This window comes from Anoplophora glabripennis, unplaced genomic scaffold (genome assembly GCF_000390285.2).
Source record: "Anoplophora glabripennis isolate ALB-LARVAE unplaced genomic scaffold, Agla_2.0 scaffold149, whole genome shotgun sequence".
NCBI classification, from domain to species: Eukaryota; Metazoa; Arthropoda; class Insecta; order Coleoptera; family Cerambycidae; genus Anoplophora; species Anoplophora glabripennis.
Window position 1 is genome coordinate 1,008,155 of NW_019416248.1, and position 22,240 is coordinate 1,030,394.

Below are 22,240 nucleotides of genomic sequence, written 5' to 3' on the forward strand. Positions count from 1 at the left end.
TTAAATTTCTGAAATCTTCCCTTAACTTCTAGCCTCCCTAACTCTGTTAATTGTAATAGTACAAGAAAAAGTTAAGAGGCCATTTTTATGTAGAATTGTCTGCTTTACAACTTTCATGAAAAACTTTTTTTTCTAGCTCTTACCCTTTTTGAGTTATCTTGAAAAAGCCCTTTGTTTTATCTTTTTCCACCCTTGGGTCAACTTTAATTTTAATTTAATTAAAAGTTGATTAACAGAACCATAGGACGGAAGCGCCGAATCGTGCTGGAAACAATTGGATTTTGTTTCCTTCAATGTTCGGAAGATTTTCCAAAAAAAAATAAAAATTTCGAAAATTTTTTCAAAAATTTTTCGAAAATAATATATTTTTTTTCGTCAATTTAAACGTTATTTGCGGCAAAAATGCGAGAAAACCCCAAAAAAAAAATTTTTTTTCCATTTTAATAATGATTAATTATGAAGTGTTTGAGCTCAAAAAACATGACACTTTAATTTTTTTCAAAAGTTCGAGATGAAACTTCACAGGGTTCTTCTAGTTATATCAAACTGTAAAAGTCATAATTTTCTAAAAAACCATAAATTACCCTTTTTCCGTTTTTTTTATAATTCGTGTAAAAATGAAAAAAAAAAAAATTCCGAAAAGTTGCAGCAGCATGTTATAGGAAATTTATTCCAGTTTTCGAAACTGCCCTTCAATTCTCTGTACGACCATTTGTCACCGAAATATCGATGATTTCCGACAAAAGGATCCTTTTCCGTTAAAAGTCCGATATTTCGATGAAAAATGGTCGTATCGAAATTTAAAAAAAAATGAAATTGAACCTAGCTGAAAAAAATTTTTCCAAATCCGTGGCTTCAGAAACAAAAAAAAATTGTAAAATTTGTTTATCGTGTTATTTCTTAGAATTGCATGATAACCGTATCTCCTAAAAGATCTAAAAACTAGAATCTTAGAGCTTCAAAATGCTTTCTTTTAATTCCCGATCACGGAAAAATTTCGGAAATTCGTTTGACCCTTCAATTGTTTGCATTAGCGTAGATTTTCTTGGAGCATGCGCGGTATAACGGTGTTATAAAAACAATGGCCATAAAACCAGATTTACTCACCCCTTAAACAGAAATTTGAAATCCAGTATTCTGAGGTTCTGATCCAAATCATTCATCGTTTGCAGATCTTCATCACTTAAACTGAAATCAAAAATGTCAATGTTCTGACGAAGTCTCTCGGGATTCGTGCTTTTGGGAATTGCTACTATTCCCGTTTGAATAATGTGCTTCAATAAGACTTGAGCGGCTGATTTGTTGTACTTTTTGGCTATTTCGTTCACAACTGGGTGGCCCATTAGGTCCGGCGTCCTAAAAAGAGAAATTTCATGGATTTTTTAATTGATTAATTAAAATGAATATAAAATTTCACACATTCCGTCATTAAATTTACTTACTCTCTTCCTAATTTGCTCAGACCGGGAGATCCCAAAGGAGAATAAGCCGTCACAACAATTTTGTTTTCCTTGCAGAACCGTACCAAGTCCTTTTGCTGCAAATAAGCGTGATGTTCTACCTGCAAATTGCAAGGCGGTATCTCAGAATTATCTAAAATTCTCTGGATTTGATCTTTATTAAAATTCGACACGCCGATCGATTTGGTCAAGCCCAGACTGACCAGCTCCTCCATTGCCTAAAAGTGCAAATAGATGATTTTCCGAAATTTTGAAATACTTCGTGACTACTTTACCTTCCATATAGCGACATGGTCCGTGTTCGCGTCGTAGTCAGATTTTCCGTCGTCAGAGGTGGGATACAAAGTGCCTTCCACGTATTTCAAGCCAAACGGAACATGCACCAAATATAAGTCGACGTAATCAACCTGGAGAGCGGCAAGTGATTCTTTTATGAACTTCTGAACGTGCTCTGGTCTCATGCCACTTGGTGGTAATTTTGTTGTTAGAAATATGTCTTCTCCTGTCAAAATTGTCCAGATAAGAAGTAGGAATACATAAATTTATTGTTTGGGACTTACTCTTTAGTTTTCCGGAAGAAAACCATTTTTGTAGTACCCTTCCAATAACGTTTTCGTTTTGATAGACGTATGCTCCGTCGATATGGCGGTAGCCAACCTCTAGAGCTGCATCAATAGCTTTTTCCAGTTGTTCTTCATCGTCCGACTAAAGCGATAAATAGAATGACGTAAAAATAATTTAAACAAAATATCCACAATAGGTTTATTTTATTCTAAATCAGTGTAGTTTTTTTTTGAGTTTTTTTTTTGATAAAACAGATTGAATGTCCTAGGAACTGTTTGTTTTTGAGAATTAATTGTAATTCTACTTTTACCTTTCTTATTTTTTAATAATTTGCTGGCATGCACTGAATATTTTAAATCTTTTAGAAATGTCAATTAAAAAATCGATAAAAGATTATCATCTACCATGATTAGGTAGGAACATTAAAAATTTACAACCATAATTATAAGCTTGGACAAATTTTGCAGGAAGGACAGTAATGAGTCATTTCATAAATATTTGAATCTATGGTTCATTAAAATAAATCAATATTTTGAATTTAAATATTTGACAACACGATATTGATATTTCATATTTAATTTCTCATAAAAAACGTATGTATATCTGCTCATCTTTAAGTATTACTTTATTTTCCGACCAGCTAGCTGTTTTTTTTTGTTAGTGATTTTGCCGGAAAAAGTACACTGACTAAAACATAGAACACATTTTATTTTGCTGACGATATGACGGTTCTTGAAAATTCTGCTTTTAGTATAGGCACTCGTATATCTAAATCTAAACATTTATTGCATAAGCGGGATTTAGTTTTGTGAACGACTGTACGTCTGCTAAAAAAAACTAGTTAACTAATAGGTATGTGTATTCATCCAAATACAGTCAAATGTACAAGGTCATTTAAAAAAGATGAGGTCGCTTTAAGATGTACTTAAGTCTTGTATCTTGATGCAAATTTTATTTCTAAAAATAAGATGTAGGAGGTATTCACTTCGTTTTCAGCACAACTTTTTTTTTAAAAGTATAAAACTAAAATAATATGTAATCGCTTGAAACATCATTAGACATTAAGACATATTAAAATTTATTTTGTTGTTAACAATCAAGGAATCCAAGGTTAACAATTATTACGGTTACATTATTTACTTTTATTTTTGCATTTAAACGGATGAAATTAATATTCCATATGTTTTTCTATCTCTCTTTTACATTAACATGTTTTTCTTTTGATAAAAGTTTAGATTAATTCTTATTATAAATAGTAGGTATGTAGTAAAATATTTAAAAAAAAGTCGCCACACGTACGGATTCTTCTGCAAATTTTCTAAATCAGTTTCTTCGCATTCTAAAATCATTTTTAATCTACAGGGTATTTCACTTCTCCTCTATATTAATATATTTTTGAATATAAACAAATTAACTGTAGGTACTTTAGGTATCATTTCATAAAAAGAGAAATGGATTGCTCAATTATTAAAAATTGATTTCTGCATATTATTATGCATATTCTGCTTATTATTATTATTAAAAATTGATATCTGTATATTATTATGTTGCATATTATTATGCTGCATATTATTATGTTGCATATTATTATCCTGCATATTATTATGTTGCATATTATTATGTTGCATATTATTATGTTGCATATTATTATGCTGCACATTATTATGCATATACTGCATATTATTATTAAAAATGGATTGCTGCATTATCGAAAATATCAAATATCTCCAGAACTGAACATGATAACAAGATGCGATTTTCACCATTTGTTCAAGCTATTTAATGTATGTATTTTAAATTAACAGTAATTACAGGCGTACGAATTTCCATGTTGTGGACTATGGCCAATTTGTTTTTTTTTTTAATGAAACCTTATTTTAAATTGGAAACTTATGCAGATACAAAATTTATTTTTTCTATTTTATTTATGTAAATTGCATGACCTATTATAGTGTCTGAAATCGGAATTTATATTTCCATATTTTTAAAAATCAAATTATCCATGATCTAAAACCTGAATATTCCAACACCCTTAGCTATAATTTTTCTATTTAAAACATAATATATTAAGTATATTTTCAAGTTTGAAGAAATGGTGGAAATCACATCTTGTTATCTTGTTTAGTTTTGGAGATATTGATACTTTCGAGAAATGGTTTTCTTTAATATCAAATTTGATCGACTGACATGGATCCAATATTTGTTTAAAATAGGTTTAAACTCAACGAATAAATCATAAATGTAATACAGGGCGTTCAGTTAAGTTAGGTAGCACCTGGAAGAAATGGGACACTGTGTAATTAAAAATAATTTTATGTGATTTGACGCAACTTTTATTCAGGACACTCTGGTATTACTGATATTACCAGAGCTGCGGAAGATCCAACTCAAGTTTTACAGAATGTTATAAATACCTGCATTTTCAGCAATATACATTCTTCCGAATATGTAAAGTTTAATTTGACAATAGTCCTAATTTTTAGTTTCTCCAAATTGTTAACATTGTTTGAAAGAAATATCTGTTTGTATATTTCTAAAAAACACACAGTATACTGTTGCTGAAGTCAACGGAGATATCAAAATAACACCTCAATAAAATTGGAATCACCTTTACTCAAATTTGGTAGCTACATTGAAAATGAAAATGTAACTGTATAGTTCAATTAAATTGTCCTTCAAATAGCAATAAAATAAAGGGATTTTTCAAAATAACTAGAAAGGGGTAAGTAAGAGAGAAAAAAATTCTTATAAAAATTGTAGAGCATAAAATTCTACTTAAAAATGGTCTATTGACTTTTTTTGTACTATTAAAATTAACAGAGTTAGGGTGGCTAAAAGTTAAGGAATGATTTCAGACATTTAAAAAATCATAACAAGCCGAAAAATTAATGAATTTTATATGTATTAAAAATTATAACGATTTCAATTTTTTAATCGTTAATTTTTGTGATTTAACATTAAAACAGGTTTTTTCTTTGCCATTAGATTATTATTTAAAATAATGAAAAGTTACTTTCGAAATTCTGTTTTACAAATATAAAAAATCACGTTACATTTATGAAATTGTTTTAACTTTTTTATTAAAAATTAAAAAATATATCTATTTCTCTGAAGATAGTTTACATTTTTTAGAGTTATTAGAAATTCATTCATTTTTCTGCTTGTTATGATTTTTTAAATTTCTGAAATCATCCCTTAAATTCTAGTCTCCCTAACTCTGTTAATTTTAATGGCACAGGAAAAAATCAATGGGCCATTTGTATGTAGAATTTTATGCTCTACAACTGTTATACGAATTTTTTTTCTAGGTCTTACCCCATTTGAGTTATTTTTTATATATTTTTTCAACCTTGTACTTTTCCGTTTCATTAAAAAACCTTGGTCGTGAAAAGTATCTAATTCACAAGCAGTCATAGGAAGCCATACGCATATAGAATAACTATTAGTTTGAAACCCGTTATTATCGAAATTAAAAAAAAAACTCACCAGCCACGTTCCGTATCCAATAGCAGGAATTTTCAAACCATCATTTAAGTCAAAATACGTATTAAACGACATCTTTTCAGGTGTAGGAAACGACAATACCTATTTATTAGACTAGAAATGTACCGCTTCTACTTTGCGTCTGCAAGAACCTCAACCTTGAGCATAGGCACATAGCCCCACTACAACTTACATAGGTGACGGCGGTACAAAATCATTAAAGTTATCATAGGCATTTCCTTGGAAAGTAAGTGTTTGATATGCTAACCTAATTTTTATCTACGTAACGTATGCTAAATCGATTTAATATACGTTTATTGGGGCTGTTATTGTGTTTGGGGTGGTTTTTTGGTATGATTTATTGCATTTTAACCATTGCTTTCTGAAAGGAAATGTATATTTCATGTAAAAGGATAGTGATTTGGTCTGTCCAATATTTCAAATAACATTCAAATAAGAATATCCAAAAATCACAATACATTTAAACAAAATAGACCAGGGCGGATCTGTTTTGAGGTGGATGTGAGAGGGGGCAAGCAATTTTTTTCTGGATTACCTTCAGTACCATTCACATAATAAAAGTGTAGATCCCTAGATCTGGGCGAGGTCAGGAACATTTTCAAAATTGCAAAAATGTTTAAAAAAATTAAGAAATACCTGTTTTATCTGAGTTCTTTACTTACATCTTGGAACCTAAGCATTTTGGAAGAATGTTGAAGCGGAAACAAGTTTTAGAATTGTATTTTGTACAATATACTGTAAGTTAAAAATGTTTAAATTTATTACCGATGTTGCAAAATAGCAATAATTGATAAAAAAGGCAAAATTATCAAGTTTTTTGGATAATTTTTTAAAAATATTTTAATTACTCCGAGGGCATTCTAATTTGGTAAATAAAAACTTTAGAGTATAATAAAACAACACACCAAATTTCATTAAAATCGGTTGAATAGTTTTCGCAAAATAATTTTTTTAAAATTATTTGAAAAAAATTTTCGAATTTTCAAAATGTTGCACAGCCTGAAATAAACCATCTAGAAATTTTTTCACACAGAAACGACCGCCCAACCTTTCAAATGGGTTTTGAAAAATTGAAATCGGTTGATTAGGATGGCCACAGAAAATTTTTAAAGTTAACATTTTTTTTTAAGCAATTAGATTACAATTTATCAATTTGTAATTTAGTTTTTTTCAAAAATTATAATTTTAAAGTACTATTTTTTTAAATTTTATCTGTATTTAACAAAAAAAGTAATTTCCAAATAAAAAATTTTAATTTGTTTAAACAAAAATTATTTAAATAATTAATAATTATTTATATTATAGTTATAGTTATAATTACTGTAAGTAATAATTATATTCATAGTCAGAATGTTGAAATATATACGTAAACAAATTTTTTTATCGAAAAAATGTAATAGCATAGGGTAAAATATACAGTATATGTAATGCATAAATAATAAACTTTGGTTATAACAAAATATGTTCAAATTAGACAGTTGGCATTACGATATTCGAATTTCTTGGCTACCGAGATATCGGATTAAAAAAAGATCGAAATTGGTCCATTAGAAGCCGAGACAATTCAATTTTTTTCGTACCTTCGCATTTTGAACCTCCCAATTCAGGGGAAACCCCGTCCCCCACTTTTCGTGTTTTTAGTCAGCTTTTCCGCTGATTTATCTATGTTGCCGATAACTTATGGATATGAACATTTTTTCCAGCTTAGAATTCGGAAAAACGAAGCCACCGGATCAAAAATTATTGCTAAATTGTTTATAAATTAACGGTAAATGCCGATAAATTTTGACCGCTTATATCTCCAGAACTAATAAACGGAATTTAACTTTTTATTTTTAAAAGAAGCGTCTTTCCGAGTACTTTAAAATTATAATTTCTAAAAAAAACTAAATTGCAAATTGATAAATGTAATCTAATTGTTTAGAAATAAAAAAAGGTTAACTTTAAAAATTTATTGTGGCCGTCCTAATCAACCGATTTCAATTTTTCAAAAACTATTTGAGAGGTTGAGCGGTCTTTTCTATGTCAAAAAATTTTCAAGTATCTAGATGGTTTATTTGCGGTCGTGCAACATTTTGAAAATTCGAAAATTTTTTTCAAAATTATTTTGCGAAAACTATAGAACCGATTTTAATGAAATTTGGTGTGTTGTTTTATTACATTCTAAAGTTTTTTTTACCAAAATTAGAATGCCTTCAGAGCAATTAAAGTATTTAAAAAAAATATATCCAAAAAAACTTATTATTATTTTCCCTTTTTTTCATCAATTATTGCAATTTTGCAACATCGGTAAAAAATTTAAACATTTTTAACTTTTTATTATGTGAGTTATACTGAAGATATTCCAGCAAAAATTAGTTTGCCCCCTCTTACATCCAAGAGGGACATTTCGACAGACCCGCCCTAATCTAATTTATTTTTTTATCTTTTTAGAGTTAAATATAACACTGAAATGCCCCTTCAATGTAAAAGTCCACTAAACATTTGACTTTACTATTACCGAGCACCATAAGTTTAGTCATTCTATGTGACCTTTCATTAATTACGAATTAATTTAAAAAATGGGTCTCTCATTTTCGTTAAAATTTCTGTCTTCCAGATATCTTCATATCGACCACCATAACCAAAATGATTGGGTTGTACTCAAAAAAAGCCCAAAGTGAATGACTCAGATTTTATAACCTTCCAAAACTTTTACTGTAACCTTCCTCAACAGAAAAAACTTAATTTACTTTTTAATTTATTACGTTGCAATTCAAGGCAAACGCTCTAAGAATCGCAAGTTCAATTATTGTACTAATAATTATGTTCTATTAGAATAGAAGTGACTTGGAATTTGCTGTTGTATAATATTGATAATTGTTACTTCCCGGAAAACGTAGGCATATAATTTCAACACTTGTACACAAACTTTTATTCCCTGCTAACGCCTATACTTCTGGATGTCAAACGTTTTGTTAAAGGCCTTTTCAAATCGGTACCGGCACGGTAAATCTAACTTTTGGGTGGCTGTCGATGCGGTAAATTATTGGATGTAATTACATAGCAGATACTTTGTTAAACGATGTTAGGACTGTGACTGTTTTAGTCAGATGAACACGAATTACCATTACTAATGTTATGGATATAATTACGTATGATTGAAATTTAAATATGATTAATTACCCTTAAAGGTGAAAAAGGCAAGTGCGTTCTTGAAATTAACATCAGAATCCTAAAGGCCAATTCCCACATAGCAGCGCCGCAGCAGCGCGGCGCGTCGCTGCAAATGCTGCTCCTAAAAATATCCATATTTTTAAATGGAACAGTTCCCACATAAGCAGCACAGCGCGGCAGCAGCGCAGCGCGTCAAAATTCAACGCCTCTGAGAGCGTTCCTTGCTGCTCTGACCTTCGTCGCGCTGCCAAGTGGACATTAGAAAGCAACAAACACTGCTGTGTCTTCGGCAAATCTCGATACATATCGCTCACTAATTAGCTGTGGGAGAGGTACCAGACGTTTCGCGGTGACTGTTGGACTATGTAATCACTAATTATATGTAGTTAGTAAATGCAGGTAGTTTGATTTTGTTAGAGTAATATAAAATTACTGACAAAACTCTACATTTCTAAGTAGGATTAAGGCAATATTAATAAATTATATATCTAGGATATCACTAGACGAGGAACTCGACATTTTGAAAATAAAATACGTTCGTTCTATTAGATAGTCGGAACACTACTCTTCTAAAATATTAACCGCTGCGCTGGTGCTGCACTGCTAAGTGGGAATGCCTACCAAGTTTTTGCATCGCAGCGACGCTATGAAGCGCTGCTGCCGCGCTGCTGCGGCGCTGCTATGTGGGAATTGGCCTTAAAGGATGTAACATAATTTCACACATATTTACCACCCGCTGTATTAAAAAATTACCAGTTCTAAGTACAACAAAATGTTTCGTAGCAAAAGGTATGTACACAAATCGTACGTCGATGTTTTTCTTTTGTAATTGTACTTATTTTTTGTATACTTTTGGTGAGGCAAGTGTAAATTTATTTGCATATATTGGTAAATAAGGAAATGTCTTAGATTATTATCCCTTCGACAGGGGTCAAAAAACCAGGACAGGAAACTCCTGCCCCATTAAAAAAAAAAAATCCATTTGATAAAGGTGCATAAGTAAATATTTGCTAGTTGTATATGCGTAGACAGTATGTAATCAAGGCTAAGTTGCAGTTATATTTGCTGCAAATTACCTCCAGTAGAACAATTTTCATATCATTTAATGGAGGTATTTTTTATCTTTAAAGACATCGAAAAGTAAATGATTAGTTCAATGGGGTTCAGTGTTAGCTCACGGTGGTGCCAATCGATGTATTTAGCTTTTTCTTTTTGTGCAATTGACAATAACTGTCGTGATTTTATGTTCGACATGTTTCCCATTCAACAGTTTCATGATTTCTCCCTTTCTCCACGTAAATTTTGGTAATTTTTTTTATTTATCGACTATGGTAAGGCGCATTATCCATAACAATCACTGCGTCAAGATCGATGTGAGGGAAAATAGTTGCAAACCATCTCTCAAACACGCTACATTCACTTGATAATGTCCTGTTTGTCGAGACTCAAACACATGTAAACCATTATCCAAAAATCCTAATTCACTTCCTTTACTTTTAAGAATGCTTTTCGTCCTTGACCTTGCAAAACTTAGAGACCGTTAGTCCTTCATTGATCATATTTTATTAGTTTTCTAAATACTGTCCTCGCCATACTACAATTTCGTTCTTTTCTTATATTTTTTCAAGCTAAAGCCGAAAATTATTTTGCTATCGCATTTATACCGCCACATTCCATGCATGCAATAAAAGGTTCATGGTCAAGCAGTTGTGTAACCGTAAATACCAACACAAACCGTTAAATTTATTTAATATTAAAGCTCTTGAAGATATAAAATACTCCGTAATCGACCTGACAGTCGACGTTTACTGGAAACTCGGTACATCAGAAGAACCGACAATTTCGTCGACCAATTCTCACCCAGGCCTCAGGCGTCGACGAATTGCTTGCTCAACGGAGAAAGTCAGCTGTATTGTCGTTAGTTCCATAGAAAATCATATAGATCGGACATATTGTTGTCAATAACCCGCGTTATATAAATCGTCACTCACCGGGTTCCTTACGTAATGGGTGTTTATATCCAATTAACGGTTGTTCTGACGGTTGCGGTCCTAAGTAGTGCATATGACCCCAATGATCCAGAACTGAGTTCGGTCCTCCCACCAAAAGGCACCTTCGAGGCGTTCTACCCCAGGGGACAGGAAACGGGATCTTCGAGAGCTGCCCATTCTCACGGTACTTTTTACAAACATCGAAATCCAGCTCTTGTCGACGCCAAGAACGCTGCCGCCTACGGCTTCCGGTTCGACGGGAAAAGAAGGTTTAATTATGATTAATAATCTTATCATTGTATTTTGTTAAGGTAATTTTAATTGTACACATATGTGAATAAATTTACAATAAATGGTTTGAATATTTATGGTTATTTGTTTGGAGTCGTGTTCTAGATAAAGTGAAAGTTTCTTATTAAAATTATTTGATTATCTGAAGTATAGGCAACCTGGTATACCTAGTGTTGTATTACTGGTTGTATATACTATTCTCATCTTTTTGAATTTACATGGAAAAATAATTAAGTAGGTACGTTGAAGGTATAATGAGGATTTATAGTCCAGGAATTAAGAGAAAAATAAAGTAAAACCTCCGAATACATTCGGATAGATTCGATTTTCATGAAAATTTGGAATTAAGCTTATTTAATAGATATAAAAATAGGTGTTAATAGACTACAATCATCTCTTAATATATAGAATAAATATTGTTTTATATTGTGGGTAATATACGTTATTTTTATAAAGTTCAACCCTTAAAAACTACCCTTAATGATAAAAATATAAAATTAATAGTTTCTTTGACCTTAAAATATTTTTATAACGCATGTATTATAGATAGAAATATTTTCAATAGTTTATGGTATTATAAATTTATTACTATATTTCAACCCTTCAAAAAACTACCCTTATTCGATTTCTTTATTTCCATTAGACAATTTACAAATCGTATTGGAATTGTCAATAAAAGTGTAAAAGCTACAAAAAATTCGTAAATACTAAACACACAAAATAATACTTTAACAAACAACAAATACAAATATATTTATACATCAAAGTATTCCTTAACATCATATATACTTTGTATACTAAATGCTGCTTTAAGCGCTTTTTAAATAGTCCAGTCGAAGAGCAACTTTTTAATTCAGAAGGCAACTTATTGTATATTTTAAGACCCAAGTAATTGGGTGATCTGCTGACAACATTTAACCTACAATAAGGCACTTCAAAATTATTTTTCTGTCTTTTTGTCTGTAGAGTGGATATTATCATGTTTTATAAATTTGTCCTGATTGTTATGTATTTACAAAGCTCATATGTTAAAATAGTTTTCAACAATTTGAAATGATTTGATAGTACAAACAGTACAATACAGTTTATAATTTATCCCATTCTTTTAACCCTTAAAAACCACCCCAAATGGCAAAATGTCTTTTCAATTATTTAAAATGAATTATAATTTTTTTTCGTAATAACTTTCTTTCTCGCGATTTACTTTAATTAATGCAATATTCAAAATAATTATTTCTTACTTTTTTCATGTAGAAAGTCATCATTTCAAATTTTCAAATATTTTATTATGTATACCTATGAATGCTCAAAAGTTGTGGATAAACAAAATATTGATATGCTCCAAAATTGAAGCGGTAAGGTATCGTTGGTTTTTTAACGATAACTTCCTTAATTTTAAAGCAATTAAGACGATCCAAAAACGATTTTACGGAAAATTTCGACAGCTAAAAATGCTGGAAAATTAAATATTTTTTAACGCGTTATTTTTGAGATTTTTGAGGTTAAAGGGTTTGAAAAACATGACCTTCGCCCTCAACTGCAAACTTCTTACAGCAACATCTGTTAATTTTTATCCTACACAAATAAAAAAAAACAAAATATTCTGTGAAAATAAATCTAAACTTTTGTACTGTTGAATACTTTTCGTATCTTTTTTATTTTTAAATTTATTTTCAAAAATGTGTTCTTTTTTGGAATTAAAATGTTTTTTTTTCAATCAAAACGTAATATTTTCAAAAATATGCGTTCTGAACCACTTAAACTTGTATAATATATTGTTAGCACATAAAAAATGTAAATTGTAAAACGATTTTGGTATAAATTTGTTTTTGACAACACTAATAATCAACCTATAGTAAATGGGTCCACAACGCTTCTCATCCATATTTTGAACCGAACTGACGAAACCTAAAAAGGCACAATTTGCGGAACCACCGAGCCTTGCGTTCGAACGTCGACTCAGATAACTTGTATTTTATTAACCGCTTTATGCCATTGTGTTACCAACTGTTTCATATACTTACAAGGCAGTTGTTTGTATAAACAAACTACTCGAAAAAATATTTTTTAAATATGTTACTTCTTGACAAAATTCGAAGGAATCCTCCATCTGAGGACGCCCATGCCCAAACAACTAAGGGCCATCTTTAGTTTTAATCCTAATCGCTTCTTCAAGAGTCATTGACCCAGGTCGGGTAGTATGTAATTTATTTTATAGTTTTTGTCGGGGTTCAGGAACGCACTGAACTCCCATGTTCGAATAATCCCATTAACGGATTTGATCAAAGTCGTGATAAGATCAAAGGGTTTTAATTGGGAGGTGAGCGGGAATTGATTGGTGAGTAAATTTTTAAAGTGTCCAGCTGGGTGTGTCGCTTCTAATTTTTCCCGAGGTGGTAACTAGAAAAAGATGAAGTCATCAGATTTTTTTCTCGAATTTCGTTCTAAGTACTATATTTTGTTTTTGTAACAAATTCCTCAACTCGTTGGATCACTGGACTGGAAAATAATCAGATCTTTTTACTGTTTAGTGACACAATCGTCAAGTAAACTGGGGCAAGTTTAATAACTGAATGCATTAGCTTCATTAGATCCGGAGGAGTTTGGAAATAATCGATATTCTAGTTTCATGAATTCTATAAAAGCACTTTCCACATTGTTTCAGTTTTTCTTTATTTTATAAATGTATATTTTGTCCAACAAACAGCACCAATTCAGTTCAATTCAAGAACAAAGAAATAAATCTGACAGTCGCAGTGGTCGTAAGAAAATATGACAGTCACAGCAATTAAGCATTCGCCACTTTATTCAATATTTTGCATAAGGACTGATCATGGATTATGAATTTGTTAATTGGGCTCTTGTAGTAAAAGAAGAAAATGATGATTTTTTAAATAAAAACAGGCTTTTACTATCCAGAAACCATGATAAATTCAGGGTTTTCTTAAATCAATTACTTTTTAAACTATTTCTAGAAATCATTTTTAAATTCTAGCCATTATAACTTTTTCAATTAAGTAGTCGATTAATGATACCAAACTCGAAACACCTGTTTTTATACTAATAATTATTATTATGCAATAACACTTATCTGGCGATTATTCAATCAATAATGCATTTTGATTGGCATGATTTGCTTTCCATTTCCTGTCCATTCAAAATCACTGGTTCATATTAACAAACAATTTATATTTTTACACATAATCGATATGAACTTTTTCTAGAACTTGTATTGAGTTGAATTGATATTGTTCGTTAAGTGAAAAAACCTCTACCGAAGTAGAAACGGTTAATACACTATTTTTCGTCCGTTTCAAAATCAAAGTTGATTTCGTGTTGTTTCTGTTGAACGTTCATTTGTACCCAACACAGATTAGACTATTGATTATAGGATTTTTAAAAGATATTTTATTACATGATTCGTTCAAATGGTCATTTTATGTGAAAAAACCGCTGAGTGCTATTAAATTAGAGGGTGGAAATAGGAGATAGGGGTGAAAATACACCCCTTTCAGTTTTTCAGTTGTAGCTCGAAAACGAAGCAAAATTTCGCTATAGTTCATAGGAAAAATTATTTAGAGAATTGAATTTCCCATCGAAATGGCTTATTTAAAAAATTTAAAAGAAAAATTTTGTGCAAAAAATCGTTAATAAACAATTTTAAAAAAACAAAAATAAGATTTTTTTACTTTTTTAACACTATTATAGAAGTAGGCAAAGAAAATTGCTGTATAAAAAACTAGATGAGATTCCCTTCAAAATGATGCGTTTTCAAATGTTTTTGGACTAATATTAACTAAGTTATAACCGGTCAATCTTAAATATTTTTTAGATTTTCGTCGTTTTTAACATAATGATTATAATTCTTATTATTTTTACAACAAATTGGTTGAGAGTAAGTAAAGAACCAATTTGTTGTAAAAATAATAAGAATTATTATCGTTATTATGTTAAAAATGACGAAAATCTAAAAAATATGTAAGTTTGACCGGTTATAACTCGCTCAATATTAGTCCAAAAAATTTTGAAAACGCATCATTTTGAAGGGAATCTATCTCACCTAGTTTTTTTGTAAAGCAATGTTCCCTGTCTACTTCTACTAAAAAAAATTAGGTTCAAAAAAGTAAAAAAATAAAAAAAATCTAATTTTTAGAATTTTAAAGAGTTTTACTTTTTATATATAACGACTATTTTATGATAAAATCACCACCTTTTATAGACCGAACCAACCAAACTATATCTTCCAAGATTTCGATTTAAAAACTAAATATCTTTTTACGACTTCGTACGATAGTATGCTGCATTGAAATACCTAAAGCTTCTTCGACTAAGAAGGAATTTTTATTACCTTTCAAAACTGGGCCTACATAGTTATTTAGAATTTATAGTATGTGGTTATGTTAATTTTTATTTGTACTTACCCTTACGTTCCCTTCCATAATAATCATCCTGTCCCCGCAGGAGAAACGTTTTTATTTAAAACAAAGTCGAGTCATCGCGTTTGAAAAACTAATTATATTAATGTTACTCAAACTGGCATCAAACTGGGTAATATGTTGCTATGATGTAAATGTTCATCATTGAAAACGGAGAAAATGTAATTGCAAGATAAAAAAAAATTATAAAATATAGACTGATATCGGACCATTACATATACGAGTCTGTTCAGAAAATAATGAAAAATGTTCGGTTATTTTCTGAACAGACCCCGTATTTTAGTTTTACCTTCTTGGAACAATTTTGTTTTTAGATGCACAAAAGTTTAGAGTACCCTATGTATAATGACAATAGTCGAACAGGAATACGTATAATTATGTCTAAAGAAATGTCATGAAAACCGTATCCAAAAGGACAACGTGAGTAAGGGTGGATATGTCGTTAAGCAAAAAAATAATTATACAGAAGCTGTTACAAATAGGGGTATTTAACTACTCATTAAATTCTATTATATCGTTCTTGGTTTGTCGTTGTAGTAGACACAGATACTTGATCTCTGACCATCTTGAAAGTTTTTTAATATGTTGTTATATTATTAATAAAAACATGTATGATTTTTATGATACTGAAAAACCAAGATCATTTTGATTCATCACTAATGGCCTTGTTTATGTAGTAAAGCTAGACAGTCAAACTTAAGAATGAAAATACTATATGGTGACTTTCTTACAACATTTTTAAACAGTTTTTCATTCCAGTCAGCGTAATATTAAAAATTTTGTACCTTACATGTAGTTTTTGAGGCTAAATATGTGTCCTGTTAATCATGTATTCATATTTCTGCCGTATTTAATGACAAAGTTACAAAAATATACATTTATATGGATATGAAAGGCGACAGAGACATTAATTTTTCATTTAAATAAGAAGCCTTTACAATTTAAAACACTTAAGTGCATTTTTAAAGCCACAGTTGGTATTCCAATAAAATATATATCGGAGGACCCCAGGGCCAACTAGACATTTATGCTAATATCCAATAATAACGGTTCTAAATAGATTATGTAGCCCTGGTCACCGGTTTGACCAAGGGCCTAGGGAAGGGTAAGGCCCATCCAAGCTTATAAAACGTCTTCCTCGGCGCCAGGTCATTAGAATCCTTTTGTGGTCATCGGATGTGAACAGGTGCCTTTTTGGTTTTATACGAAGATCATGACGGCCAATAAGTATCTGGTGAGTGCGATGTTTGTATTTTGTTAGTGTCATTGTTGGCGGTGCAGGGTGGGCCGCAGCTTTACTCTTTTGGGAAATATACAGAGTGTCCCGCGATTTTGTCCTGAAGAGGAAATCTTTTCTGTTTGTAAAACTAAATTTTTATTTTTTATTTTTTATACAGGGTGATTCATAAATTGTGACCAAAAAGGAAACGTCTTATTCTTTGGTGAATTTTAAGGGGAATATTTCCTATAAACTTTTTATCTAGTACGCTTCGTTAAAAAGATACAGGGTGTTAAACTTCAAAACATATTTTTAATTTTTTTTAAATAATTTAAAAACTAGTAAGTGAAATAATTTGAAATTGGGCACATGTATTTATGTAAACATTGTCCAAAATCTGAGGGCTTTTCCTAAAATTTACATGCTCCAGTGGCGTATATACAGGGTATAGGGGGCATATTTTTCTAAATAAAATAGTGCGCCACTGCTTTACGGTAACAACCATGATATTTTCGAATCCGTCTTTCAATTTTCTACTTACTCGAAAATCAGGCTTTTTTCGAAAAGCATAAAAGAGTAAGTAATTTGTAGGAACGATTCCCCTTAAAATTCACCAAAGAATACGAGATTTCATATTTGGTCACCATTTGTGAATCGCCCTGTATAAGGCGTTAGGTACTTTCTTTTTAAAATTAAAAGTAAAGTACCCCAAGCTTTAGAAATATGGAAAAGTGTCATAAGAGTTATTGTTAGTAATTCTAAGGAGGTTATAAATATGTTTCAATTGATTCGTAAAAAAAATAGTTACCTATTTCATATCACAATTTTTCCTTCATTTTCATCTTTTATTAACACCATTATAAGTATTATTTTTTTTCAAATTTATGTGGCACATCGTTCTTCAAAAACATTTCTTTAAGATAACTTCTATCTACGTTTTTACGTGTTCATAAAAATTTGAAAAAATTTTAAATTTTTAAAAATAAAAAAATACACAGATCCAGCGAGTTAAAAATGAAATATTTTAGTGAAACTATTAGGTCATTTCAATTTGGTTCTGACACTGACGAGGGTATTATCAGATGAATTTAAATTGAAAATTAAAAATAAAGTAATAATCTCAAATTTTTTAACCTAAGAGACAGCTATTCTAACATCATTTATCAAAGGAGAAGTTTTTCTGAAAGCTAATTTATCACACGTGTCAATTTGGTATTGGTATTTGGTATTCGTTGAACAGTAATTTTACTTCTTTTGCGGTGATACACGTTGGAAAAGGTTTTATAGAAAACGTTGATTTATTCCACGTTTGCCTGATTGGAAAATTTAAATGTTTTGTTATTGTTTTAAAACATAACATGTTATACTTTTTGTACGTAATTTTTTTAAATTTTTTTGTTTATTTTGTCAAAACCATGACAAATATTTTCCTTAGATTTTTGTTACAGCAAAAGCCAAGTGTACTGATCTTGAAGTGTTGAATACACTTACGCAAAAAATTAAAGGGTCAAAAGAATTTCCGAAATTTTTCCGTGATTTTTGACAGACTGTATTTAGGTGAAAAATGTTCGTTTCGAAATTAAAAAAAATAAAATAGAAGCTAAATAAACAAGATATCTGGTCTATGCAATGGCTTAGCTGAAAAAAATGTTTCCAAGTCCGTGGGCTCAGAAAAAAAAAGAAAATTTGCAAAATTTTTTTCGCGCTATACCTTAGAATTGTATGATAACCGCAGTACCTAAAAAAATTCGACCGAAAGATCTAAGAACTAGAATCTTAGAGCTTCAAAATGCTTTTTTGTAATTCCAGATACGGCCATTTTTCACATAAATACAGTATGTCAAAAATCACGGAAAAATTTCGGAAATCCTTTTGACCCTTTAAGTTTTTGCATTAGTTTAGTTTTAAGCCTTAACCACCCATGAAAAAATTCTGCGTACGCCACTGAAACGGAACTGGGACATTTCGTTAGCAATATTTGGTTACACAGAGTTCAAAAATCAAAGATAAGACGGAACATATCTCGAGACTCGAGAGAAACCCCCGTAAAAACTTGCAGGAATGTTAAACATAAAACAAATAAAGTGTGAAACTAATAAAATCCGTTTTAAGCAGCGGTGACCCAATATTTACTCAGGCAGCCACAAAAACCCGAACCGTTGCGTATGGCCGTCGCTGTGCCGACATAACTTAATATATCGATTCCCTAGTTACATCAAAGAGTATCGTAAAAAGCTGCGGTTTCACGTAACTTGAACCGTTCAACGGTGACGATTTATTTAATGGATTAATGTAAAATATTAATTAATCGTTGCTTGACGTATCGGATGCATTTCTTTTGCTTGTTTATCGTTTGATTTTTTTCGTAATGTTGTAGGTATTGGGTATCTTTCTAGCTATGTCATCGTGTGCATCGGCCTTCTTCGGCTGGGGTTCAGCAGAAGAACGCACGTAAGTATTATTTTTCGGCAAATTGATCAAAATTATAAAGCTCTGTTCTTAAGCTATGTAGGTATTACATTATTTTGGTTCTTAGACAGAAACATACTGTTTATTTATAACCTGCTAACACAGGGATAAGACAAATTATATATTATATACAGAGTGGCTCAGATTTTAATAGACAAACTTTGGGAAAGTACTAAGCAACAAAAATTAACATCACTTTGCTCTATGAACATAGGAGCAGACAGCCACGCTTTGTTTACTTGGATAATATGTCTCATAACTCGTAAACAATAATTCACTTTTCGACAAAAATAAATGTTTTTTTATCCGGAATGTTTCAGACCGTTATAAAATGTATTCATATTCCCAATTAATTCAGTGGCGTAGAAGTTTTACTTTAAATAAGAAAACGATATCCTTGTTTCTCCGCCACTGGTTTTTGAATTTGGACTGCGTGCATACAGGACTAGGAGAAATATTTGAAAAAAAGTGTGTACCAAATTTGGATAAATTTGATGAAGAGATTTTCCAGATATTTAAAAAAATTGTTTTAGTTTTGTTAATTTCAACGCCCTGTATCTCATAAACGGTGGCTTTCTGCGCCTATGTTATAGAGCAAAGTGATGTTAATTTTTGTTGTTTAGTACTTTCCCGAGGTTTGTCTATTAAAATCTGGACCACCCTGTATATGTATATGACAAAATATTCAAAATGACAAAACTGCAATTTTTTTTTTGTAAAAATAATTTGTTTATTAATATCGACAAATGCTATATAATCATTTTTACTCGAAATAAACATCCTTTCCTATATCAATATAGTATTAATGGCTTAATTTTAAATCGTAAAAATTAAATTAGAGACCTTGGAGTGATTTTTTATAGTAAAATGTTATTTAATGCCCATATTAATAAACTAATATCTAATACACTAAGACGCTGGGTTTCATTATGAGGCAGTCGAAACAGTTCACTAATTCTAAAACCATATTGCTTTTATATTACACATTTTTGTATTTAGTAAAATTAATTTTGCTTCCGTTATATGGAATCCTCAATATAATATATATATATATATATTAGTCGTATTGAAATGATTCAACATAAATTTTTAAAATTTTTTTCTTTTAAGTGTGGACGAACTTTGAACGACAACAATTTTCATGGATTGTGTGTTGAATATAATATTATAAGTTTAGCTAACAGGAGAGTATTAGCGGATGTTACTAACCTGTATAAAATTATTAATGGTAAAATCGACTGTCCAAATAATTTGTAAAATATTTTTTAATATACCATGCAGGCCTTTTATTATTTTACCACTTATTTTTCATTCCTTTTAAGCATACCAATGCCTCCGCAAACTCTCCTGTGTGCAGAATGATGCGTTCTTATAACGATATTTGTAACAGTTTAGATTTATTCTCTACAACTCTAGTTTCATTTAAGAGATTGCTCAAACGTATACTTCTTTTATAATATTTTTTATGCTATTTATAATCTTAAAACTCTTTGTACTGTTGTTTGATGTATATCTGTTAATTTAGTGGATACTTTAGTGGTTTTTTTCGCCTGTAAGTGTCCCAAATGGTAAATAAATAAATAAGTAAATAAAAATAGTTCATATAACACAAAACTACACAAGTTGCTGTTGTTCTGCGTTTTTAATTTAACAAGCTTATTTTCATTTTTGTTCACTTCAGAATTTGTTAAGTTTGAATATCTTGTGGATATAATTTAATTTTACTATTCTTCTACAAAAATCGACTTTTTTGATAATTTGAGCTTTAGTGTGTGTTTGTATTAAAAACATAGCTTCTCCTCTAATTGCTTTAAAATTTTACTTGTGCTTGACTTTGTTTATGTCTTGCGTTCTATCTACCGCTAAAACTGCATAGTATATGTACCCCTTTACAGTTTTGAAAGTGCATTCTATCGTTAATAATGCATGAAACCGAGTATTTCTACTAAAATATATGCATGTGCAAATTTGATTTGAGCAAGAAATAATCAACTCGTACAATGGAAACTATGTTTTCGTAAAATTAACAAAGCAGAATATTTTCTGTTCCCTTTTCATGTACCACACGAACTAAAAAAGTGTTTTGCAATTTTTCTCACTTCTAATTACTTTGGCATGAAAAAATCGACGATATATATAATGTCTGGTATTACCGCAATTGGCGTTTCGAATTCGGTTATGTAACGATATATATATGCGATTTGCGACAATACTTAACAAGGCGTTAGAAATCTTGATTAAGATTTTTGTTTTTCCGGCCAAGGTCCAACCGCAAATAAATACAGTGCCTAAGTATATTTAAAAAAAAATTGGTTACACAAAGGTACCTCACTGATATCAGGACCGTACAAAGAATAGCAAAAGTTTATATTTAATTTCAAAAAAGTGTCCAGAGAAATAAACTGGACATAGAAAATAATTTTGTCTTGAATCTTTAACGTTTATAGAAAAAGGGGAAAATATATGTCATTGAAAAGACAGTTAAAATTCAACGTTGCAAACTAACCACATAATCTAAAACAGAATACACTTGCACTTTTTTCTTTGCAGTCCTGCTCCTCAGTACTTCTACCACAAGCGGCTCCTGCCGAGTTCAGGACCCGTCTACACGATTGGAGGAAACGAGAGGCAACAAGTACCCTCCGTCCCTATACAAGTACCCCTGCAAGCTCAGTTTGCGCCCCTACCAGGTGTCCACAACGTACAATTGGTCCCCTGCCTGTGTCCCGTGTCGCAGGACTATCCTTACGACCAGACCCAAACGGAAAATATCTACGTGAGTGCCGTTCCGGTGCAACAGATTCCGTCGCAGCAACAGCTGCAACAACAGCCGTCGAAAGCATAGGTTTAGTGAGGTTAGGTTTGAGCAGGATCTGCATTTTGTAAATTTTCGGGCACGTCTGCTGCGAGTACTCGCGGAGACGCTTATTTTTTGAAGAAAATACTCTCAAAAATGAAGATAATAAATAATTTAATTGGGAATATGCTTTACATTAGTTTTTGGTGAGATATACCTACTTTATTATTATTTGTAAAAAATTTAACTAATATTTATTACTTACTATGCCTCAGAAGACTGCCTTTATTTTATGTATATCGATATGTTGTTGTTTGTGAAACATAAATATATTTAATTAATAGTACACAATG

General features: G+C 30.8%; 3 protein-coding genes across 3 annotated transcripts in view; 2 read left to right on the plus strand and 1 right to left on the minus strand.

Annotated features, from left to right (window-relative positions):
• The window catches only part of LOC108911709 (1,5-anhydro-D-fructose reductase-like), a 7,814-nt gene extending 2,153 nt beyond the window's left edge, over positions 1-5,661 (minus strand). Inside the window, exons 1-5 of the mRNA XM_018716705.1 lie at positions 5,511-5,661; positions 2,021-2,165; positions 1,736-1,962; positions 1,443-1,678; positions 1,108-1,356 (exon numbers count right to left, since the gene is read on the minus strand). Coding sequence (XP_018572221.1) covers positions 1,108-1,356; positions 1,443-1,678; positions 1,736-1,962; positions 2,021-2,165; positions 5,511-5,582 — 929 coding nt within the window. The 5' untranslated portion in view covers positions 5,583-5,661. The remainder of the gene's footprint in view (positions 1-1,107; positions 1,357-1,442; positions 1,679-1,735; positions 1,963-2,020; positions 2,166-5,510) is intronic.
• A 4,769-nt stretch (positions 5,662-10,430) lies between these two features.
• Positions 10,431-11,033, plus strand: LOC108911716. The gene has a single exon (XM_018716713.2). The coding sequence runs from the start codon at positions 10,691-10,693 to the stop codon at positions 10,958-10,960; it is 270 nt and encodes an 89-aa protein (XP_018572229.1). The 5' UTR covers positions 10,431-10,690; the 3' UTR covers positions 10,961-11,033.
• Positions 11,034-16,625: 5,592 nt separating this feature from the next.
• LOC108911717 lies at positions 16,626-22,000 on the plus strand. The gene is made up of 3 exons (XM_018716715.1): positions 16,626-16,636; positions 18,999-19,072; positions 21,641-22,000. The coding sequence occupies exons 2-3, from the start codon at positions 19,020-19,022 to the stop codon at positions 21,933-21,935; spliced, it is 348 nt and encodes a 115-aa protein (XP_018572231.1). The 5' UTR covers positions 16,626-16,636; positions 18,999-19,019; the 3' UTR covers positions 21,936-22,000.
• The last annotated feature ends 240 nt before the right edge of the window (positions 22,001-22,240 follow it).

What these genes read in the sequence shown, in the direction of transcription:
- LOC108911716 (XM_018716713.2), top strand. Translation starts at nt 10,691, where the DNA reads ATGGGTGTTTATATCCAATTAACGGTTGTTCTGACGGTTGCGGTCCTA.
- LOC108911717 (XM_018716715.1), top strand. Translation starts at nt 19,020, where the DNA reads ATGTCATCGTGTGCATCGGCCTTCTTCGGCTGGGGTTCAGCAGAAGAA. An exon ending in GGTTCAGCAGAAGAACGCAC is followed by an intron (nt 19,073 to 21,640) that starts GTAAGTATTATT and finishes TTTTCTTTGCAG; the next exon opens with TCCTGCTCCTCAGTACTTCT.